The following is a 23,926-nucleotide window of genomic DNA, read 5'->3' as shown; positions in this document are numbered from 1 at the left end:
ACTTCGTAAACTTAAAATGAACAGTTTTCATCTAGTGTGAACCAAAATTGTTGTGTCAAAATTACATTATACATTTGTTAATTATATAGCATTTCTTAAGTTTACAAAACCAAAAACTATTTTTTGTCCACTGACTTTGGATGCTATGGTAATTTATTTTATATAAAAATAAAGGTTGAACATCAATGTAAATGCTCGGTTTGACTATTTAAAATACTTACCCTCTTCATGATTGGGTTGAAAAGCTAGAAGCTGTATGGCTTTGTTAAGTTAATGGTGGTGAAATGCTTAGTGGGGGGGAATCGGGGAGGGGGGGGGCGGCGGGTGAGGACGACAACATTTTAAATTGAAGGAATAAATTATTTTACATTTTTGAAATTCCCATTGCAACAGTATTTCCTCTCTACCATAAATAAAAACGATTGCATGGTTCCATATATTCTGAACAAAAGCGCTGCAAGGCCAAACTGAAACTTTTTTTAACTAGTCGACCCTTCTTATGATCCTTAAAATTAATACCTATCTGCTAGAATGTATGAAAAGTTAGTTATAATTATTTTTTATTTTCTGAATTCCCAGAAATTTGCGTCAGATCTTCCAGTCTCTTCCTCCTTTTATTGACATTTTATCACTACTACTTTTCTTCATGGTCATTTTTGCCATTTTGGGTAAGCTCTTATCTACTTGCTGATTTATCTTTACTCTATATGGACTCTATCTACGTATATTATATGTTTTATATATATATATTAAACACACATGTTAAGGTTGAGCAATGGAAGCATTGGGAGTAATTAATCCAACTGATATTTATTTGATTTTTTTGAGCTAGAAAAATCTTATTAACCACAGATCATGAAATAATGAAACCACTAACATTAAGCAACCTATAAACATATAGAGAAGCTAATTGTTAATTGAGGAAGCATTATTGAAAAGCTGGAGGCATTGAGTAAATGAGGATGAGTGACACCTACTTTGGGATATTTAAATGAAGAAGAAAGGGTTGAATCTTAATTCCTAGAAACAGGTGGGTTGGGGTCAGGTGAGATGTTAAAACTTTAAAAATCTCAAATCTGACCCAACCCATCTCCAACCCGCCCACTTCTGGGTTTAACGGAGGCAGGATAAGGGACAGGCAGACAACCTGCTTCCCAGGCCTCGGGAAAACCGGTAGTTGAAGGGCTGCAGGGACAGCTTTGTGGAGAAGTTAAGTGCTCCCCCCCCCCCCCCCCAGCCCCCAAGCTCGCCCCTTCCCCCCCCTCCTTCCCCAGGTTGGGGATCGGACCCCCCCGGGGTTGGGCCATCTGACCCCCATGCTGCTGTGGCTGCAGCCTGCTACCCACCCAACTGGAAGTCAAGCCTGTCAATTAGGCTGATTTCTAGGCAGGTAACCCATCAAACTAAGACTACGCATGATGTGGAGTCAAATCTCCACAGCATGTGGGGAATCCCGAACTTACGGGTTTCCCGACAGAAACTCTGTCTCCCTCCCCTCCCCCCACCCCGTCAAGATTCAGCCCAGAGTGTGAGAGTTTTGTTAAGAATGTTCAATAGCTGTTTGGGGCAAATGCAGAGAATTTACTATGTGTGAAATGGTGGGTGAGCGTGTGAGGAAGGGATCTGAAATCTATTTGTGCTCATGTCAGTGAGCAATAAATTATGATGACATCTCAAGTAAGTTAATAAACATAAGTCAAACAAGTTTTCAGATTATAATGATTACAATGACAGATCTCCTTACCAATGATGCACAAGATTCTAGAATAAAAATCTGTCTCTTTTTGTTATATAATTTTTTTAAAATACATGTTAAATATCACTGAAGGTGAACCAAATGATTGAAAGTTAGTTGATGTGATTCCTGTTTTTAAGAATGAATAGAGTCTGACTCGGGTATTTATAGATCTTATAGCTTGGCCTCAATAGTATTTCTAAGCCCCTTCTAGGTGCTTCGTCTACCATTTATACTCCTGCCAGCTATTTATACATTCACTAGCCTGTTTTAACAAAAATATACGGTCAATTGTAAGCTAGAAGAGATCAATAGTGGTCAATCCATTTAAAACCATTGCAGATAAAACCATACCACTCCACCGATGGTTCCTACTCAGAAGTGAAACTGCTCCAGGATGTATGCAGGTTGCCTTAGTAATATATCTTATTGGAGTGGCTTTTAGTGCAAGTGGAGACTCCAAATGGGTGGTTTCTATGAAGGGAAACTGAGTCAGGGAATCATGAGGAGATATCTTCAGTCTAAAAAAATATACCAACTATATTAGTCAGCCTTTCCTTCTCCTTTGAAGGGGGCAAATGTGTAGAGATTTAAGAATAAATTGTGCGGCCTCAGCAGTAGCATGGGGCCTTGCAAAATTTGCTCACAAATGTACAACAGACTGATTATTGATATTGGTGCAAGCAATTTACAGGATGGTTATTTTGTGTAAATGGATAGCTGAAAGCGTGTAAATAAAGTTACCAAATTAAAATGAAACAGTGGGCACCAATTATGATCTGGAATCAAATCAAAAAGACAGTTTAATGTGAATGAGAAGAAACTGGATCATTGTAGAGAGATGAATGGACAAAATTTGACTGTGGTCCTAGAAATGATAAAAGGGCAGAAATTCAAGTTCACATATGAAAATATGAGATGTCCAGATGGTGCAAGGTATCGATACACCAATGCACTGTACCACAGCATGGGTTAATAGCTGTGAGTGTTAACATTGTGAGTTCTCAATTCCAGATGGGTGGAAGAAAAGGGAATCAACATACCACAGGTTGGAGAGTGAGTCTACTTGTGTCACTTGTCTGTCACGAATGGTCAGTTCTACAGTAGTGAAATCTGGGTGCAACTGTAATTAGAATGCAGGGAAAGATTGGGAATGGGGATAGTATTAAGTGTATGAAGTTTTAAATGGGTTTACTCTTGATACTTACTGGACTGTCTGAGGATGTAACTAAGGCTGCAGTTGTACTGTCTTCTGATATGTGATGCCTTTTTTTTATTATTTTTGTTTAGGGTTTTATTTGTTTTGTGCCAATCCATTGGATCCAGTAAGTAATCACAATCTTTAATAAAAAAATGTTTTTTGGTCATATGTAAAATGTCTTTGGGCCCGAATTTGGTGAATTTACCATCGACTGCCACCGAGTTTCCTTGGCGGTCTCCCTTTTTTTTCTGCGCTCTCCCCTCCGAGCGAATTTGGTGAGGCCCTCTTGCCGGCGGGGAGAGAAGACAGCTGGGGAGCGTCCGCTGCCGTGCGCCGGCATGCAACGCCAACAAAAGTCCTCCTTCCCAAGATTGGTCCGGGCAGTCTTCCGCTCCAGAAGCAGAAAAGACCGTCGCATGGAGGCAGGTCTTACCTGAACGATAAGTATGAAGACCTGCAAGAAAAGGTTAGTGAACTAGTTTTCTTCATTTCCTTTGCAGCGATTTTGTTGGATAGGGTCCTCTGAAGGATTTGCAATTTTTTTTTCATTTATTGAACATTTTTTTCTCTGTTTCCCTCCCCTCCCCCCCCCAAACCCTGAGCCCGACTCTATCCTTAGCGTTACTTTGCCGAGGATCATATTTGCCGCCAAGAATCTGACCTACTGCTGCCCGGAATCAGTGTGTAATGCCCATTTTTTCCGCCGGGCGTTTTTTTTTCCATTTTTCTGCCAAACTTCCGCCCAAAGTACCGTCAGGATCTTAGCGATCCTTTCGACAGTACATGGGCAGAATATAGGTTTGACCAAACACAGGCCCTATATCTTCTGCTTGAATACCATACACTGGGCCCAAGTTTCAGCCTCAGTTGCTCCTGATATTTTGGAGCAACTGGTGTAGAACGGAGTATCTTAGAAATGCAAATTCTCGGCATTTAGTTTGCTCCAGTTCTAGTCAGTTAGAACAGTTTCACTTTGGAACAGAATTTTTTTTTGCGCCTGTTTTCAAAGTTTCGGCAGTGAAAACTTACTCCAAACTAACTTAGAATGGAGTAAGTGAAGATTTTTGTACGCTCGAAAAAACCTTGTCTACACTTTAGAAAATCAGGCGTGGGTTACAAATCAGGCGTAGGGAATGGGGGGGGGGGGGTTTAAAGGGAAGTTTACAAACATTAAACACTTCAGTTTTACAAATAAAGAGCCATCATCAATAATAAATGATAAAAACATCAATAAATCAACCAATAAATCAATCAAAAAAAATTAATAAGGAATAATTTTTTTGAAAATGAATAAATAAAACATTTTCTACTTACCGACTGCAGGACCGGGAGCCCTCCAACAGCATGCTGGGATGCCGCCACCCAGTGTGTCTCTGTCAGTGTCTCTATCTCTCTGTCTGTGTGTGTGTCTCTCACTCTCTGTCTGTCAGTGTCTGTGTTTCTGACAGCGAGGGGAGGGGGAGGAGGGGGGTAGAGGGAGAGGGGGGGGCAGGGGGAGGGAGGCAGAGGGGGAAGGAGGGAAGGGAGAGGGAAGGGGGAGAAGGGGAAGGGGGAGGGTGGGGAGAGATGGGGGGAGGAGAAGGGGAAGGGGGGAGGAGGAGAAGGGGAAGGGGGGGAGGAGGAGAAGGGGAAGGGGGGCAGGAGGAGAAGGGGAAAGAGAAGGGGGGGAGGAGGAGAAGGGGAAAGGGGGGGAGAGGAGAAGGGGAAGGAGCGGGAGGGAAAGGAGAGGGGGGGAAAGGAGAGGGGAGGAAAGGAGAAAGGAGGGGGGAAAAGGAGAAGGGGGAAAGGAGATGGGGAGGTAAAGGAGATGGGGGGGAAAGAAGAAGGGGGGAAAAGGAGAAGGGGGGAAGGAGAAGGGGGGGTGGGGAAGGAGAAGGGGGGAAAGGAGAAGGGAGAGGGAGGCTGAACCGGCCGGGCCCAAGACTTCGGGAAGGGCCCGTCCCCAGCACCAGATTTACAGGTAGGTGTGGTTGGGTCGGGTCGGGAGCGCGGGTCAGGTCGGGGGGAGTGCGGGTTGGGGTCGGGAGCGCGGGTCGGGTCGGGTCCGGGGGCGGGGGGGGTGGGGGGAAGCGGGAGTCGGGTCGGGAGGAAGCAGGAGCTGTGCGTGGGAGGCAGCCTTATGCACGCAGCCCCAGTGAGGCCATTCGGCCAGGGCTAGGGGCTGCGTGCTTCGGGCCCCTCCCACACAGTTTCGGGCGCCTGGAGCTACTGCACATGTGCGCCCACTGTAGCGCGCATGTGCAGAGGTCCCGGCACTGTTTTCAGCGCAGGGACCTGGGTCTGCCCTCTACAGCTCGTGCTGCGCCGCGCCGACTCCAGAGGACCAGCAGGGAGCCGGACAATACGTAAGTTTTTTTTAGGCGCACTTTGTGGCGCGAAAAACGGGCGTCCAGAACGGCGCAGCCCCGAAACTTGGCCCCTCTGTGTGTGCATATAGTGAGTATTCTAATAGAATATTCCTACCTGTTAATACACAGTGATGTGTCATTGTATCATTCTTAGTTAGTTCTCAGGATTGTATAGTTATTAGGCAGTAGTTTTAAGTCATTATGTGAGAAGTTTTGCTTGATTTACTGTCATTTGAACTAAATTATTTCAAATTTGTAATAAGTAAGTTTTAGTAAAATAGGAACAGGAGTAGGCCATTTAGCCCCACAAGCCTGTTCTGCCATTTAATTATATCATGGCTGATCTGTGACCTAACTCCATATACTCACCTTTGCCCCATGTCCCTTAATATGTGGAATTCTCTGCCCAAGAGAGCTGTGGAGGGTGGTCATGGAATATATTTAAGGCAGAGATAGACAGATTTTTGAGTGATAAGGGAGTAAAGGGTTATGGGGAGCGGGCAGGGAAGTGGAGCTGAGCCCAAGATCAGATCAGTCATGATCTTATTGAATGGCGGAGCAGGCTCGAAGGGCCAAATGGCCTACTCCCTGCTCCTATTTCTTATGTTCTTATTTAATACCTTTGCTTAACAAAAATCTATCTATCTCAGATTTAAAATTAACAATTGACCTCGTATCAACTGCTGTTTGCAGAAGAGAGATCCAAAATTCTACTATCCTTTGTGTGTAGAAGTGTTTCCTAACTTCACTGCTGAAAGGCCTGGCTCTAACTTTTAGACTATGTCCCCTAGTCCTAGACTCCATGACCAGCGGAAATAGTTTCTCTCTATCTATCCTATCAGTTACCCTTAATATCCTGAAAACTTCGATCAAATCACCCCTTAACCTTCTAAATTCCAAGGAATACAACCCTAGTTTGTGTAATCTCTCTTCATAATTTAACCATTGGAATCCGGGTATTATTCTGGTAAATCTACGCTGCACTCATTCCAAGGCCAATATATCCTTCCTACGGTATGGTGCCCAGAACTGAACACAGTACTCCAGGTGTGGTCTAACTAGGGTTTTGTATAGCTGTAGCATAACTTCTACCACCTTGTATTCTAACCCTCTAGATATAAAGGCCAGCACTCCATTAGCCTTTTTGATTATTTTCTGTGCCTGTCCATGATATTTTAACAATCTATGCACATGGATCCCCAAGTCTCTTTGGTCCTCCACTGTTTCTTGTTTTTCACCATTTAGAAAGTTCTATCCTTTCTAGGTCCAAAATGAATGACCTCACACTTGCCTATATTGAAATCCATTTGCCACAGTTTTTCCTATTCACTTAATCTATTAATATCTCTGTAATTGTATGTTTCCATCAACACTGCTTACAATGTTTGTGCCATCGGCAAACTTGGATATATGGCTCTCTATTTCATCATCTAAGTCGTTAATAAATGAACAAGTGAATAGTTGAGGCCCCAACACAGATCCCTGTGGGACACCACTAGTCACATTTGCCAATTAGAATGCCTGCACATTATCCCTACTTTCTGTCTCCTGCCGCTTGGCCAATTTCCTAACCTGGTCAATAATTTGCCTTCAATTCCATGAGCTTCAACTTTAGCTAACACTCTCTTATGGGGGACTTTATCGAATGCCTTCTGGAAGTCCATATAAATAGCATGCATAGACATTCTCCTGTCCACTACTTTAGTCACCTCTTCAAAAAATTCAATCAGGTTCATCAGGCATGACCTACCCTTTACAAATCCATGCTGGCTCTCTCTGATCAGCTGAAAATTTTCAAGGTCATCAGTCACTCTATCCTTAATTATAGATTCCAGCAATTGGAATCCAGGCTAACTGGTCTATAATTCCCTAGTTTCCCTCTCGCACCTTTCTTAAATACAATAAATGTTAAAAATATAGTACATGAAGGAATTGCGTTTTTAATTTGATAGTAAGTGAATATAAGAGTTCCGTTTTTCTGACTACGCTATTTTATTTTTTGCTTGCAGTATTTTAGCACTCCAGAAGACAGCCTTGTCAGTTTGTTCGTTCTCCTAACTACAGCTAAGTGAGTCTGCACAACACTCCAATTGAACTTAGAGCAGAATAGAAATACCTGTCCTTCGCAAAAAAAGTCATTCACAGGGAGAAGGGCTATAAAGAGTGGAATGAGTTTTATTGTTCTTTTTATTACTAGTTGCTAGAATAAGTTACATTCATGTCGTATGTGGAAAAATTCCAAACCATTGCAATATAGCATTACAGCAAGCTGTTCATAAATGTAGGATGGTGGCATAGTATGTTGAGTTACCAATAGCCTTTGCCATGGGGAAGAAGGACGAGGCTGTGTGCCTGCGATTTCTAACCTGGTGAATTGGTACTGTCAAGCTGAGGCAGATGAATTTCACGGAGAGGAAAGAACATTACGTGGACAAGTCCCTTTGTGGCTCAAATATTTCTATGATCCAAGTTTATAAAATTGAGATGTCTCTTTGGTTCAGTGGATAAATGCATTGTCTGGTGTGGTACCGAGCTATACAAACTAGGAAGGTCACAGGTTCGATCTCTGGTTTATCCTGATTAAGCTGACCTCAGCTGGGAATGCAGTGGGTACACTGCGGTTAGATCCTGCATTCCTAAGCTGGCAAAGGGAAACCTCAGCCAAGGTTCTCTTTTCTAGAAACTGTTGATGGAAATTGTGTGTTGTGTGGAGGATAGAATCAGACGTGGCTGTGTTGTCCTCAGCAACCAAATAGCAATCTGACAGAATCACACTTCAAAAATAACCACTTGGGGTGTCGCAGAGGGATCTTGCTGCCCTTGTTATTGACCCCTAGCATGAGTCACCGACAAGGAGATGAGGGAAGGAAAGAGGAGATAACTGTGTGGGGGTGGGTGTGGGGATCCAAATTGAACCAGTTGCCTTTTATCTTTTCTAAAAAAAGATAATTCTATAGTTTTCCAGATGTGATGATGCCAGCTTATTCCAAAAATCCTTGGTCCTGTGTATTCTTCATTGTGTACTTATCCATCGAACTTTACTTCATCATGAATCTGGTATGTTTTTGAATAACATTAATCAAGAACTGAGAATATATATTTATCTGGTTTCGTAGCGAACTGTGAATTTATCTTGCAGCATGTGTTTGCTTTACCAAGGTTATTTTTAACTTGTATTCTGTTCACAATTTTTTTAGCTACTTGCTGTGGTATTTGATACATTTAACGATGTTGAAAAGAAGAAGTTCAAATCACTCCTTCTGCACAAACGATTAGCAATAGAGCATGCCTTCCGCCTTCTGGTCAGCAAACGGGTGAGTGCTCCACAAACACTTGTACACTTTCACAATACTGGCTAAGAGATTAATGAGGGCAATGCAGTTGATGTTGTGTACATGACTTTCCAAAAGGCATTCGATAAAGTGCGACATAATAGGCTTGCAAGCAAAGTTGAAGCCCATGGAATAAAGGGGACAGTGGCAGCATGGATACGAAATTGGCTAAGTGACAGGAAACAGAGAGTAGTGGTAAACGGTTGTTTTTTGGACTGGAGGAAGGTATACAGTGGTGCTCCCCAGGGGTTAGTTCTAGGTCCACTGCTTTTCTTGATATATATTAATGACATGGATGTGAGTATACAGAGTACAATTTTGAAATTTGCAGGTGACATAAAACTTGGACGTATAGTGAATAGTGAAGAGGATAGTTATAAACTTCAAGAGGACATAGTCAGGCTGGTGGAATGGACGGACATGTGGCAGAAAAGTGCAAAGTGATATGTGAGGAGAGGAAATATAAACTAAAGGGTACAATCCTAAAGGGGGTGCATGAACAGAGAGACCTAGGGGTATATGTGCACAAATCATTGAAGGTAGCAGGGCAGGTTGAGAAAGCACTTAAAAAAGCTAACGAGGTCCTGGGCTTCATGAATAGAGGTGTATAGAGTACAAAAGCATGGAAATTATGATGAACCGCAACTGGAGTATTGTGTTCCATTCTAGGCACAGCATTTTAGGAAGGACGTGAATACCTTAAAAAGAATGTGCAGAAAAGATTCACAAGAATGATTCCAGGGACGAGGGACTTCAGTTACATGGATAGACTAGAGAAGCTGGGATTATTCTCCTTTAGAGCAGAGAAGATTGAGAGGAGATTTCATAGAAGTGTTCAAAATCATGAGGGGTCTGTACAGAGTAGATAGAGAGAAACTTTTCCTATTGGCAGAAGGGTCGAGAACCAGAGGACACCGATTTCAGGTGATTGGCAAAAGAACCAAAGGTGACATAAGAAAAACTTTTTTACGCAGCGAGTGGTTAGGATCTGGAATGCACTGCCTGGAAGGTTGCTGGATGCAGACTGAATCACGGCCTTCAAAAGGGAGTTGGATAAGTATCTGAAGGAAAAAAAATTGCAGGGCTATGGGGAAAGGGTGGGGGAGAGGGACTAGCTAAAGTGCAGAGAACCGGCATAGGCTCGACCGACCGAATGGCCGCCTTCCGTGCTGTTACAGTCTACATTTTTTAACATAATATGCCACTTGCTTAACAAAACCTACACAGATACACTCACTGTACTTCAAAGTAATTCACAGTACGTGAAGTGCTTTGGGACATTTTTGAGAGTTGTGATAAAGCTCTGTATTAATGTACTCTAATGCTCCAGCTGTTTGTCCATGGAAGACAAATAAGGGCGGGGTTATGATCTGAAATTGTTGAACTTGATGTTGAGTCCAGAAGGCTGCAGAATGCCTAAACGAAAGATGAGGTGCTGTTCCTCAAACTTTCAAGCACCTTGTCTTTATCAATTTTTATCCTATCCAGTACCTCCTCTATCTCCTCCTTAACTATGTCTATGGCAGCATCTACTTTCTTGATGAAGACAGATGCAAAGTACTCATTTAGTACCTCAGCCGTACCCTCTGCCTCCATGTGCAGGTCTCCTTTTTAATCCCTATTCAGCCCCACCCCTCCTCTTACTACCTGTTTACTATTTATACGCCTACAGAAGACTTTTGGAATATCTTTTATGTTAGCTGCCATCCTATTCTCATTCCCTCTCTTTGCCCCTCTTATTTTCTTTTTCACTTCTCCTCTGAACTTTTTATATTTAGTCTGATTCTCAGATGTATTCCCAACTTGACATCTATCATACGTGCTCTTTTTCTGCTTCATTTTACTCTCTATCTCTTTCGTCATCCAGGGAGCTCTGTTTTCCAGCAGCATAGTTCCACCTCGACCACCTGAACAAGAGACTGTTCTGATAGTGCCCTAAATGGTTTCCACCACCAGACAATAATACATGACCACACGCTGATTGCTGCCCTACCTTCTGTGTTCAACAAATTTCACTTGACCTTGAATTATTGAGACTAATGAACAGTAGATCTGAAGAAGTGATGAGGGTAGATGTGAAATATTGGAATTAAATTGAGAATCAAAAGATTAGTGGAGGCCCATGTGAGCTTTAGTTTCTCTGTTAAGTAAATAGTAAGAAAAATGTTAAATTAAAAAGGTTTTTTATTTGAAAGTAAAACTTTTCTTCTTGATAGGGCACTAATATTAATTACAGAGTGTCTTCTAGAACCTGAAGAAGTAATCATTTACATGTAGACATTGAGTGCAGGTTTCATTTATAATAATCATAAACTTCAGGACAGCAGAAAATGATTATTATAAATGATTCCATGGCTGGGTGCCCTCCATTCCTTCATTCAGGTAGCTATTATTTATGCGTGAGCCTTGACAGTATCCACATAATTGTGCTTAAAGCAGGAGTTTCTGGATAGCAATGAGAAGATGATTATTTTTTCATACCAACCAAGAGGGACTGAAGCTACTTGCAGATATCCCGTGCTGCCCCCACTGAGAACTTATTCAGCATATAGATCATGGATTACATTTGGGACTTTCGTGATCTGTGTGCCTTGGTTCCTCGTAGAGAAACTCCATGTACAATCCGACGTGTAACAATATAATGTAACTTTTTATGTGGTAATTCTTTATTGCAGAGGCCTGCTGGCATTTCCTTCAAACAGTTTGAGGGCTTGATGAGATTCTACTACCCAAGAATGAGTGCAAGAAATAAATATCTCGTCTTCAAAGCACTGAATAAAAGCAATACTGAGTTACTGAGGTAAGGATTTTCAGGCGTCGCACCCTAATTATCAATTTTTGAAAATATTTTCCTCTCTTTAATTTAATTCCACACTAGAATACCTTTTGTATGCACTATAACTGCTAGAGTTCTGAGTGTGTGAATAATCTATGTATTTATAATAAATATCTATCCCACAGAATAGAAGATTTTTACAACTTCTATGAAGTTACTGGATTAAAATGGAAAGTAAGTAACGTGGAAATTTTACAATTTGTGTTCTGTATCACTCTAAACTGAGCACCATCCTGGCTTTTGGTAAACAGCTGGAGCAGAGTGCATTTTACCTACTCTATACTCTGATTTTTGCTGTGAATCTACACCACAGTGGTGCAAATTCAGTGTGAAAATCCAGTATAAAATAAATGGGTATTAAACTTCTGGTAGGCTGCTGTCTCAATGTTTTCCCAAAATGGACTATAAGCCTATTCAAAAGTATGTGGAAGATAAACTATATTCAAGATATCAGGAAGATCATACAAAAATTATGTAATTTTACTTTATTTCCTCAATTTAGAAAAATGATAAAGCATATAAAGTGCTTTACATAATTGAACAGCAGAAAAACTGTAAGATGATTTAATTCTATAGATTTTCTTAATAGTAAATTCCCCAATGCTGTGGTTGAAAGGGAGCATAAGTCAGAGCTAGAGCTATAACATAGTTGCACCAGTTCTTCGATCCATACTCTTTTATGTGCAATTCCCCACGGGACTGCAAGATTGGTAAACTTATCCTAATAGGTTATTCTTTGTATTAAATCATTTATTTAACATCTTAGCTTTACCAACTGTACTGTTGAACAATGTAAAACCAACGTGTGCTGCAATTGATTACAGTTAGATATTGCTTTTTTCCCCCTAGGCAAAAAGAAGTGGAGACTATTGGTTTTATGACCTTCCACATACTCCATTTCTTATTTTTAAAGGTACTGTTACTGTGGATTACCTACTGAAATAGCCAGACTCTTGAAACAAAATCTGTTTTAGAAATACAAAATTATCAATGAATTTTCAGAGCCTTCAATTAATCTAATTCCAGATTTACTTTTAACTGTTTTTATTAAATTAATTTGAATGTATGTATTGTAGATCATAATGAGCTATAGATTGATTTCAAGTATCAGGTAATATCTAATAATCAGTTTAGTTTTATGGCGAATGATGATACCTGAACCCCAAGAATAAATTCCAAATTTGCTTTTTTTTTAAAACTTAAAAAAAAATTCTCTGGATACTGGCAATATTAGCATTTATTGCCCATCCTTAGTTGTCCTGAGAAGGTGGTGATGGGCATTCTACTTGAACTGCTGCAATTCGTGTGTTGGAGCTGCTCCCACAATGCTGATGGGCAAGGAATTCCAGGATTTTAATCCAGTGATGATAAAGGAAATGCGATATTATATGTCCAAGTAAACTTGATGTGTGACTTGGAGGTGATGGTATTCCCATGCACCTACTGTCCTTGTTATCCTACAGCGTAATTTTTAGGGTCATAGGGCTCAAGTTTCGGACCCCCGCTAGAAAGGCGCAAATCGGAGAGGCCCGCCTAATTTGTGGAACAAAAATTGCACTGAATACTTACCTCGCGATTCTTGGATATATGTCGGGCCGTTTCGAGCTCGGCACAGCGCAGCAGGAGTTGCTGGGGGCGGAGCTACAGCCCTGCGCCAGAAAGAGTGCTGGCAACTGTGCGCGTGCGCAGTAGCTCCTGGCCCTCCCAGTGCATCCTGTCTCCGGGCGATGACCCTATCCCTGGCCGAAGGGACGTCGCTCCTATCCTGGGCCCAGTGGCCTGACTGCCCATACCTCTTCCGCGGCGGGCCCGCCCGGCATCTCCTTGGGACGGGCCCCGCCCGAAGTCCACGTCGGAGGCGGGGCCCGCCCGACCGGCATCTCGCTGGGGGCGGGCCCTGCCCGAAGCCCACATCGGCGGCGGGGTCCGCCCGCCCGGTATCTCGTTGTTGGCGGGCCCCGCCCGAAGTCCTCGTCGGCAGCAGCCCGCCCAAAATCCTCGGCAGCGGCAGGGCCCGCCCGACCGGCATCTCCTTGGGGACGGGTCCTGCCTGAGCAGCTCTTCAGCAGGCTGTTGGAGGGCTCAAGGTGCTGCAGTAGGTGAGTAGAAACGTTTAGTTTTTTATTTATTGATGGATTTTTTTTTGATTGATTTATTGGTTGATTTATTAATTTATTTATCATTTATTATTGATGATGGCTCTTTATTGGTAAAAGTGAAGTGCTTAATGCTTGTAAAATCCCCTAACTTCTCTCTAACTTCCCTTCCCCTCCCTCATCTCTCGCTCCCTGTACCTAATTCCTAAAATGGAGGCAAGGTTTTTCTGAGCGTACAAAAATCTACACTTACTCCATTCTAAGTTAGTTTGGAGTAAGTTTTCGCTGCTTAAACTTGCAAAACAGGCGTAAGTGGCTGGTAACGCCCCCTTTTGGAAAAAAAACTGTTCTAATACGAAACTATTCTAACTAACTAGAATTGGAGCAAACTAAATGCCGAGAATTGCAATTTCTAAGATACTCCATGCTAAACTAGTTGATCCAAAAAAATTGGAGCAACTCAAGCCGAAACTTGAGCCCATAATTTCTAATATACTTTGAATAGTTTCAATATTCTTAACTTCAGACCAATCTACAGATGCCATTTTATTATGTGGAGACTTTGAAATGTTGAATGCTAGGAGGTTGTAACTTGCTGTGAATTAGAAATCCTCTAATTATTTTCTATTTTTACAGGCATTAATATCCTTGTGAAGTCCAAAGCATTCCAATATGCCATGTGTGAGTAGATATATTCCCTAGGCAATTTGTACTATTTAATCCATGCTGGAAAATTAGTACCTTGTATTTACAACTGCATATATTATACATATAAAGGTTTGCTTGTTAATTGGGGTCGCAACAAAGCTTCTTTGTTGGAACATTTTGGTTTATGTATGTTCCCTCTGTGGCCACATAAATGTAGTTACTCAGAATGTATGAAAATTTTTCTTCCCACATAAATTGTGATGTTTACATGCTTTAACCTTTAGGGCCCAAGTTTCCACATGATTTGCGCCTGATTTTTAGGAGCAACTGGTGGAGAACGGACTATCTTAGAAATCGCAATTCTCCACATTTTTTTTTCTGCAGTTCTAGTCATAGAACCGTTCTACTTTGGAACAGAATTTTTCTTCAAAAGGGGGTGTGTCCGGCCAATGACGCCTGATTTGAAAGTTTCCACAGTGAAAACGTACTCCAAACTAAGTTAGAATGGAGCAAGTGAAGATTTTTGTAGATCTGAAAAAACCTGTTCTACACATTAAAAAATCAGGCGCAGGTTAAAAATTAGGCGTCCAGAACGAGGTGGGGGGGGGGAAGGGAAGTCATTAAATTCTACAATAAATCCTTATTTATACTTCTACAAATATTATACAAATAAATCCAACCTGAATAAACATTTATAAGCAAAGAAAAGATTAAATAAACCATCTTCCTACCTGCGTGAAAGTGCTTCAGGCACGGAGAATGCTGCAGTCAGCCTGAGGCGCCCGTTCTTCCCGCGGGGGGGGAGGAGGCGCCCGTTCTTCCCGCCGGTGGGGAGGAGGCGCCCGTTCTTCCCGCGGGGGGGGAGGAGGCGCCCGTTCTTCCCGCGGGGGGGGAGGAGGCGCCCGTTCTTCCCGCGGGGGGGGGGGGGGGGGAGGAGGCGCCCGTTTTTTCCCACGGGGGGGGGGGCGCTCGTTCTTCCCGCGGGGGGGGAGGAGGCGCCCGTTCTTTCCCACGGGGGGGGTAGAAGGCGCCCGTTCTTCCCGCGGGGGGGGGAGGAGGCGCCCGTTCTTCCCGCGGGGGGGGGAGGAGGCGCCCGTTCTTCCCGCGGGGGGGGGTAGGAGGCGCCCGTCCTTCCCGCGGGGGGGGGGTAGGAGGCGCCCGTCCTTCCCGCGGGGGGGGGGGGGGAGAGGAGGCGCCCGTTCTTCCCGCGGGGGGGGGGTAGGAGGCGCCCGTTCTTCCCGCGGGGGGGGGGAGGAGGCGCCCGTCCTTCCCGCGGGGGGGGGTAGGAGGCGCCCGTCCTTCCCGCGGGGGGGGGGGGGGGGGAGAGGAGGCGCCCGTTCTTCCCGTGGGGGGGGGGGGGCGGAGAGGAGGTGCCCGTTCTTTCCCGCGGGGGGGGAGGAGGCGCCCGTTCTTCCCGCGGGGGGGGGAGGAGGCGCCCGTTCTTCCTCCCGCGCGGGGGGAAGGAAACAGTGAGAAGGCTGCAAGTGCTGATGTGCTGATGGCAATGTGCTTTTATTAAAAAAAATTTCAAAAATTAAACAGCTACAAAGAACTATAAAATTGGCCGCGTGCCAATGTTTTTATCACACTGAGCATGCGCGAACACTCCAACGCGCACGCGCAGCGTTGCCGGCAGGAAAAAAACTAATTTAAATAGTACCCGCCCCCTCCCACTTACAAAATTGGCACGAGTGTAGGCTCCGCCCCCCTGGGCGCCGCGCCAGGCAGACAAGGAGCTGCAGAACGCTCCAGAATCGCGAGGTTTTTTTTAGGCGCGAAAAACGGGCGCCCAGCTCGGAGGGGCGCCCGTTTTTTATCGTGTGGAAACTTGGGCCCATGGTTTCTTTTTCATAATAATTTTTATTGATTTCCTAATTAATGTCAGAACAAATGGAGTAAGAAACTTTTTTGTGTAAAGCTGACCACATGAACACATCTCTTGTTATTTGATTAAGTGAATAGTCTCTGTGCTGATCAAAATCTAATTGTTCGTGGCAAAAATGTATCTGTTTTGCCACTGTGCAATCTGGTAGCTTACCTTGTACTGGTGCAGCGTCCAAAATCCTGATTTCCGGAATCCAGAATGTTCCGGATTCCGGACCAATTGGTGGCAGGGTTGTCCGGAATCTGTAAAATATTCCAGAATCCAGACCCGCTGACCCTGCCCACCTCGCCACCGACCTCGGGCCTCACCTCGTCACCACTGCCCTTACCTCGGGGCATCGTCGCCGGCCCGCCCGAACACCTCCTCCGTGTCGGGCGCCTATCCGATCAGTTCCTCGGCAGCGGGGCCCCACCCGATCAGCTCCTCCTCGAGGGCGGGGCCCCGCCCAATCAGCTCCTCCTCAGAACCTGGGCTTGGGTGTTTCTGGATTCGTGACGTCAGAAAGACGTTGCAAAGTCTGGAAAAATGCAGAATCCGGAACGACCTCGGTCCCGAGTATTCTGGATTCGGGACACTGCACCTGTATATTAACAAAAGAAATGAACATACTATTAAACAATGGACTACAATTTGCACTGTTTCACCGCACGGTTTCTCGGCGGTATTGGCCGTTTTGGACGAGAACCGGGTCGGCAAAATTCCCCAGCTGAGGCACGCCGGCAGTATCAAAGTACCGCTGGGGAGCGGACCAGCCAGTGTGCAACGTCCGCAGACCGTCCTGGCGCGATCTTTGGCTGAGCGGGGACCAGTAGGTAAGTATGTTAACAAAAATTATAAAACGCCCACGAGGATCAGCAGAGCTGGACGGTAGGTGAGTAGGTCTGCAAGAAAAAGGTAAGTGATTGTTTTTGTACTATTTATTTTCAAAATCTGTTGGGGTGATTTAATTTTAAAGTGTCTTGGGAATGTTTTTAGTTAGATGTTTTGAAAAATTATTTTTATTTTTTTGATCTTAGGCCCAACCCGAGGCCTTGGTGTAAATTTTTATAGATTTTTAAAATTTATTCGCCTATTTTCTTTAGGCACTGCCCAGTCTAGCCGAAATTGCACTTTTCTGCCAAGATTGGGGCTGCAAGGCCCATATTTTTCGCTGGGCGGATTGTTTTATTTTTTGGGGGGAAGTTTTTGCCGGCGATAATCTTCCCAGCCTTAGCGTTTTTTTGGGCAGCAATCGGGCATTGACGGGCTTTGGGGAAATTCTAGCCATTCACTAAACAATAATTTTATGAACGTTCAATCGGGCCTTGTAAACTCTCTGACCACTATCTTAAGAAAGAAACTTCCAACTTTGGTCAGTGCATTAAAACAAAAGAAAAGCAGATTTTGTGTAATCATTAATCAGATTCTCAGCAACTATAAAGGTCGAATACCTCTGCCTACCCTTTAATTTTATCCTAATTTTGAGAAAACATAAGTAAAATTAAGGCACCTGAGTTGAGCTAAATTGTAATGTGCCCATTATTGAATTGAGATTGTGGAGGATTGTAAGGATGCAGAAAGATCATAAGTAATGACTGTTATCCTGTGGAATTTTATATAAAGCTGTGGCATCATTTTAGTAAATACCTACTGGATATATTTATAGAATTGAACTGATAAAAGCAGCCAGAGCTCTGCTTTCATATAAGTGGCCGCAAAAAGGAAACAGATGTCTTCTACCCATTCAACTGCAGTTGGATTCCATTTAAAGTACTAAATTTCAAATATTGACAATTTTTTTTCCAAAGCAGCAGTAATGTACTCTTCTGGCATTGATTAAATTACATTAAATCTGCTTTATTAAGATACATAATTTTAGAGGTAAGCTACATAAGTTTCTTAAATGATTAACTAATCCTTACTTAGAAGGTGCTTGGCTTTGGTTGCATCCTTAATGCTAAAATAGCATTTGAAAGGGGTTTCTGTAAGAATTAGAAGATTTGATGTTGAGTAATTTAATAAATGGATTTACTGTTTCATAATAAACAATTAAATTCCCCCTCCATAGTAGAAATAGGCAGGTCTTTACCTTGACCATGCTATTTGTTGAACTGTTGTTATTAGACATAATTTGAACAGACCGTAATAATTTTAGGAATAAGGGAAAAGGTGCTATATTATTGCATTGTATACATAGTGGGGCCGAAATTCAGGATCTCAAAGAGACCCATTAATGCCCATTTGCTAAAAATCCTAAAAATCAAATGGCCGCTGCTCTGGGGTCAACAGGCCAACCCGATCTAAATTCGGGTCGAGGATTTTTCGGCCTGGACCTCATCCCACCCAAGTAAATATACCGCCAAATTAAAATAAAATAAATACTTATCTATCCATTTTCAGCTCCATCCGTCGATCCCCTGCTGCGCGGTGCCCCTGGCAGATTTTTCTGCCGGTGCTCCCTCTGAAGACTGTGTGCGGCCAGCAGAACAGCCGCCCTTAAAGGGGAGGGCCCACTGCCGCGGTCGCAATGCAAAAATGTTGCCGGCCGACTTGCCGATTGCCCGGAAAAATACTGCCCGCGGGTTCGGCCAGGCCGCCAATGGGCAGCCTAGTACCCCCTCTTGGGTGCCAGGCTGCTGGCCCGGTCGAAACTCTACCTAGTGGCCAAACTTATAAAATGATCGAATCTCTCCCCTTTAATGGAGGGGCCTCACCGACCCATTTTCAGCCAATCAGCCTGGCTTTGAGTCTAAGACCCGCCCCATTATGATCCATTTCCTGTAGGACTTTGGAAAAAAATTCAACATCCTGAAAATGGATCTACTTACCGCACCAAGAATTCCAGCGGTGAGTACCAGTTTAAAAATTCATAGGTGCGCCAGCTATCAGGTGCACCTGAATTTCGGCCCCGGTGTATGTTACCAATGGTGTATATTACCTGTTAAAATATACACACAATTTTGCTTAGCTATTTGGGTATAAAATTAACTTTAACATATTAAAACATGCCAAAAGAACCAGAGGGAAGACGAGGAAAAATATTTTTATGCAGCGAGTTGACAAAATAAAACATACTTATGAGGCTTTACCCAGTCACTAAATTTGGTTGTAGACTTGTAATTCTATGGGGAGAAATTCGCCTCCTTTGCGCCTCCCATTAGTGCCTTTAGAGGGGGCGGCGATATCGGGGCGTTACTGGCTTTGTGACCAAGCGCAGTGAGAGTACCGACATCCGCAAAATTCCTGTCGAGGTGTGCAGCGGCAGTAACCCTTAACACCACAATCTCGCGCAGATCGCGGTTGCCGTAGGCGACAAGGGACATCGTTGAAATGCAGAGCCTGCAGCAATGGCCCTTCCCTTTAAGGGAGGGAAGGAACCTCCATTCCCGGCATCGCTGCCCTCGATATCGGGCAGTGCTGCACCACTACCGCCCCTTCTGCTAGCTTTAGCATTCTAAGGGAAGTGGTAGCGCTTGATTTAGCGCTCCAAAGCGGAAGTTCGCCCAAATGGGTTGCTATGCAATTTCTTCCTCTATATGTTACTTCTGAAACAAAGTAGAAATATTTTAGCTGTTGAACAAGTATTTGATAGACATTTATCTTTCTATTTCAGATGTTGTAATTGCTGTAAATGGAATTTGGATACTGGCTGACACGCTCATGGTCAAAGGTATCAAAAACTACTTTACAAACCCATTTTTGTGATGCAGGTGAATTGTTTTAGTCAGAACTGTTTAGTTTAATGTATATGGTGTGTATAAATATCTATATGCTACACGGGAAATAAAATAATATGAGATTGATCAGAATATCCAAACAAGGCTATTTTATAAATTTGACATTACAACTTTTGTGTGCCTATTTTCTTTGCCATTTTTCTTCCTTGCCCTTCTTTTCCGAAGCCATTACCTCCTTGCTGAGGCAAGGTTCCACAGTTATCAGGTGTCCTCTGGTACCTTGCTTAAGTGGCCATTCTTCATGGGCTTGTCTTGAAAGCGAATGTTGCGAGCCAACTTGACCACAGAGGGGTATCGCAGCCTAGCCTGTTCCAAACATCTCCTTGAATCCACATCCCTGTACCATCAGCAAGTGCCACTGGGCAGCAATTAGGAGTGGGAACCCTGGATGGCTTTGCCTCCCTAATCTAATTGCCTGGGCCAACTATAACACTTCACCAATACTCAGCTGAGACCATCTATTTCAGCACAGACTGGGGAGTCAAATCAGGGCCTTTTCTAGCCAGGTTCACTAGTTAAACTCAGACATGAGACGAGCAAGTTGAATGTTATATATAATTTTTGTTATTAGAGATATTGGGGTTGATTTTTAACTTGCCAGCTGGACATAAAACTGGCACACAGATTTCAGTGGAAATGCAAATTGGGTGGGTTCTGTAATGGGCAGCCGATAGGCTACACCGACCGGTTTTACACCCAGGAGGTAAATTGAAAATGTAGTCCGATTTTCTCTAACAATGTAAATTTCTTGCATGATACAAATGTACATTTATCATCTTTGGATGTGACCCAGGGTTTGAAATTGAACGCGTTTATTTGTATTGTAAAAATGGCGACCCTTTGTCTCTGGTCCCCTTGGAGGATAAGCCACACCCTGAAGTTTCTCTGGAAAGTGTAATTGGAACCGCCCATCCCAAGTTCTCACTGACTTTGCAAATTGTAACTCGATCCACTTTGACTTTCAGAAGCCACAGAGGATAGATCTCCCCAGAAGCCACCAAGTCCTCTAGCCAAAGTCCCTTGCCCCCCAGCGCAAGTGCATCCCTCCCCGAGCCGAAGTCCCGTACCCAAGCACAAGTGCTGCCTCCGCCTGCTGAAGTGCCTTACCCCACAAAAGTGCTGCATCATCCAGCCGAAGTTCCTCCTTACTCCAGCACAATTGCATGACCTCCCCCCCACCATAGATGGGGCATTATGTACGGATTGTTAACAGGTTTATTGAGTATGAAGTGAATAGTGACAGTGTAGTGACTTCTGGATTTCATCCACTCCAATGAGGGGGTTGTAACAATGTGATCCATCTTCCCAGAGTTCCCTCCGATCTCTCCCACCCATGTCTCTTCTCCCCACCCCCCAGTCTCTCTTTCTCTCTCTCTCCACCGCCAGGACCGCTCAGCGCTCGGGTTGGGGCTGCTCGGCACTCTGAGCTGCTCGGGTCGGGGCCACTCGGGTCGGGGCCACTCATCGCTCTGAGCCGCTCGGGTCGGGGCCGCTCGGCACTCTGAGCTGCTCGGGTCGGGGCCACTCGTCGCTCTGAGCTGCTCAGGTCGGGGCTGCTCGGCGCTCTGAGCTGCTCGGGTCGGGGCCGCTCGGGTCGGGGCCGCTCGGGTCGGGGCCACTCGGCGCTCTGAGCTGCTCAGGTCGGGGCCGCTCGGGTCGGGGCCACTCATCGCTCTGAGCCGCTCGGGTCGGGGCCGCTCGGCGCTCTGAGCTGCTCAGGTCGGGGCCGCTCGGGTCGGGGCCACTCGGCGCTCTGAGCTGCTCAGGTCGGGGCCGCTCGGGTCGGGGCCACTCGGCGCTCTGAGCTGCTCGGGTCGGGGCCACTCATCGCTCTGAGCCGCTCGGGTCGGGGCCGCTCGGTGCTCTGAGCTGCTCGGGTCGGGGCCGCTCGGTGCTCTGAGCTGCTCGGGTCGGGGCCGCTCGGCGCTCTGAGCTGCTCGGGTCGGGGCCACTCATCGCTCTGAGCCGCTCGGGTCGGGGCCGCTCGGTGCTCTGAGCTGCTCGGGTCGGGGCTGCTCGGGTCGGGGCTGCTCGGCGCTCTGAGCTGCTCGGGTCGGGGCCGCTCGGGTCGGGGCCACTCATCGCTCTGAGCCGCTCGGGTCGGGGCCGCTCGGCGCTCTGAGCTGCTCGGGTCGGGGCCACTCGGCGCTCTGAGCTGCTCAGGTCGGGGCTGCTCGGGTCGGGGCTGCTCGGCGCTCTGAGCTGCTCGGGTCGGGGCCGCTCAGGTCGGGGCCACTCATCGCTCTGAACTGCTCGGGTCGGGGCCACTCGTCGCTCTGAGCCGCTCGCTGCTCTGAGCCGCTCAGGTCGGGGCCACTCGGCGCTCTGAGCTGCTCGGGTCGGGGCCGCTCGGGTCGGGGCCACTCATCGCTCTGAGCCGCTCGGGTCGGGGCCGCTCGGTGCTCTGAGCTGCTCGGGTCGGGGCCGCTCGGCGCTCTGAGCTGCTCAGGTCGGGGCTGCTCGGGTCGGGGCTGCTCGGCGCTCTGAGCCGCTCGCTGCTCTGAGCCGCTCAGGTCGGGGCCACTCGGCGCTCTGAGCTGCTCGGGTCGGGGCCGCTCGGGTCGGGGCCACTCATCGCTCTGAGCCGCTCGGGTCGGGGCCGCTCGGTGCTCTGAGCTGCTCGGGTCGGGGCCGCTCGGCGCTCTGAGCTGCTCAGGTCGGGGCTGCTCGGGTCGGGGCTGCTCGGCGCTCTGAGCTGCTCGGGTCGGGGCCGCTCGGGTCCGGGCCACTCATCGCTCTGAGCCGCTCAGGTCGGGGCCGCTCGTCGCTCTGAGCTGCTCAGGTCGGGGCCACTCGGCGCTCTGAGCTGCTCAGGTCGGGGCCACTCGGCGCTCTGAGCTGCTCAGGTCGGGGCTGCTCGGGTCGGGGCTGCTCGGCGCTCTGAGCTGCTCAGGTCGGGGCTGCTCGGGTCGGGGCCGCTCGGCGCTCTGAGCTGCTCGGGTCGGGGCCGCTCGTCGCTCTGAGCTGCTCTGGTCGGGGCCACTCGGCGCTCTGAGCTGCTCGGGTCGGGGCTGCTCGGCGCTCTGAGCTGCTCGGGTCAGGGCTGCTCGGGTCGGGGCCACTCGGCGCTCTGAGCTGCTCGGGTCGGGGCCGCTCGGCGCTCTGAGCTGCTCAGGTCGGGGCTGCTCGGGTCGGGGCCGCTCGGCGCTCTGAGCTGCTCGGGTCGGGGCCGCTCGTCGCTCTGAGCTGCTCAGGTCGGGGCTGCTCGGGTCGGGGCCACTCGGCGCTCTGAGCTGCTCAGGTCGGGGCTGCTCGGGTCGGGGCCGCTCGGCGCTCTGAGCTGCTCAGGTCGGGGCCGCTCGGGTCGGGGCCACTCGTCGCTCTGAGCCGCTCGCTGCTCTGAGCCGCTCGGGTCGGGGCCACTCGGCGCTCTGAGCTGCTCAGGTCGGGGCTGCTCGGCGCTCTGAGCTGCTCGAGCCGGGGCCGCTCGGGTCGGGGCTGCTTGGCGCTCTGAGCTGCTCGGGTCAGGGCTGCTCGGCGCTCTGAGCTGCTCGGGTCGAGGCCACTCGGCGCTTTGAGCTGCTCAGGTGGGGGCTGCTCAGGTTGGGGCTGCTCGGCGCTCTGAGCTGCTCGGCGCTCTGAGCTGCTCGGGCCGGGGCCACTCGGGTCGGGGTTGCCCGGGTTGGGGCTGCTCGGGTCGGGGCTGCTCGGCGTTCTGAGCTGCTCGGGTCGGGGCCGCTGGATTGGGGGCTCAGCGGGCAATGTGGTCGGAGTGATTCAGGTTGGGGGCTACACTTCCGGTCCGGCATTTCCGGTTTGGGCGGGAGGCATCGGGGGCGGAGTCTTGACAGACGCATGTGCGGAAGGACAGAAAAAACACAGTAGAAATAGTCAGTCCCTTTGAAATTATACTTTCTATTTTGTTTTTTCTTTTGGGGTGATTACATTATCCCTGCTGTAGATGGCGCCTTTTTCCTCAGGATTGTGCCCTGGAGTTACATTGTATTTCTCACAAGTAAGTGTCTTTTCTTTTATTTTCAAATTATCTTCCAACTCCTGATAGTTTATGTTGCGCTTTTAAAATATCTTCTATAGTATATGACATTATTGTGTTAGTCTCAGTAATGTTTTGAGTTATTGTTTATTAAACCTAAAGGATGATGTTTGTAAATGATGAATTTAAAAACAT

The 23,926-nt window shown here is 46.6% G+C and overlaps 1 protein-coding gene across 5 annotated transcripts in view; it reads left to right on the top strand.

Annotated features, from left to right (window-relative positions):
• The window catches only part of tpcn1 (two pore segment channel 1), a 126,667-nt gene that overhangs the window by 74,192 nt on the left and 28,549 nt on the right, over nucleotides 1–23,926 (top strand). For 4 of the 5 annotated variants that reach the window (XM_070887741.1, XM_070887740.1, XM_070887739.1 and 1 more), the window contains exons 6-16: nucleotides 580–668; nucleotides 3,026–3,060; nucleotides 7,294–7,352; nucleotides 8,242–8,341; nucleotides 8,482–8,598; nucleotides 11,292–11,416; nucleotides 11,578–11,626; nucleotides 12,302–12,365; nucleotides 14,185–14,229; nucleotides 19,674–19,730; nucleotides 23,699–23,752. In XM_070887741.1, the coding sequence (XP_070743842.1) occupies nucleotides 580–668; nucleotides 3,026–3,060; nucleotides 7,294–7,352; nucleotides 8,242–8,341; nucleotides 8,482–8,598; nucleotides 11,292–11,416; nucleotides 11,578–11,626; nucleotides 12,302–12,365; nucleotides 14,185–14,229; nucleotides 19,674–19,730; nucleotides 23,699–23,752 (794 nt within the window). The remainder of the gene's footprint in view (nucleotides 1–579; nucleotides 669–3,025; nucleotides 3,061–7,293; nucleotides 7,353–8,241; nucleotides 8,342–8,481; nucleotides 8,599–11,291; nucleotides 11,417–11,577; nucleotides 11,627–12,301; nucleotides 12,366–14,184; nucleotides 14,230–19,673; nucleotides 19,731–23,698; nucleotides 23,753–23,926) is intronic. The other variant, XM_070887742.1, reaches the window with a different exon arrangement.

Source organism: Pristiophorus japonicus, chromosome 8 (genome assembly GCF_044704955.1).
Source record: "Pristiophorus japonicus isolate sPriJap1 chromosome 8, sPriJap1.hap1, whole genome shotgun sequence".
Lineage (NCBI taxonomy): Eukaryota > Metazoa > Chordata > Chondrichthyes > Pristiophoridae > Pristiophorus > Pristiophorus japonicus.
This window is presented reverse-complemented; position numbering and strand designations above follow the sequence as displayed.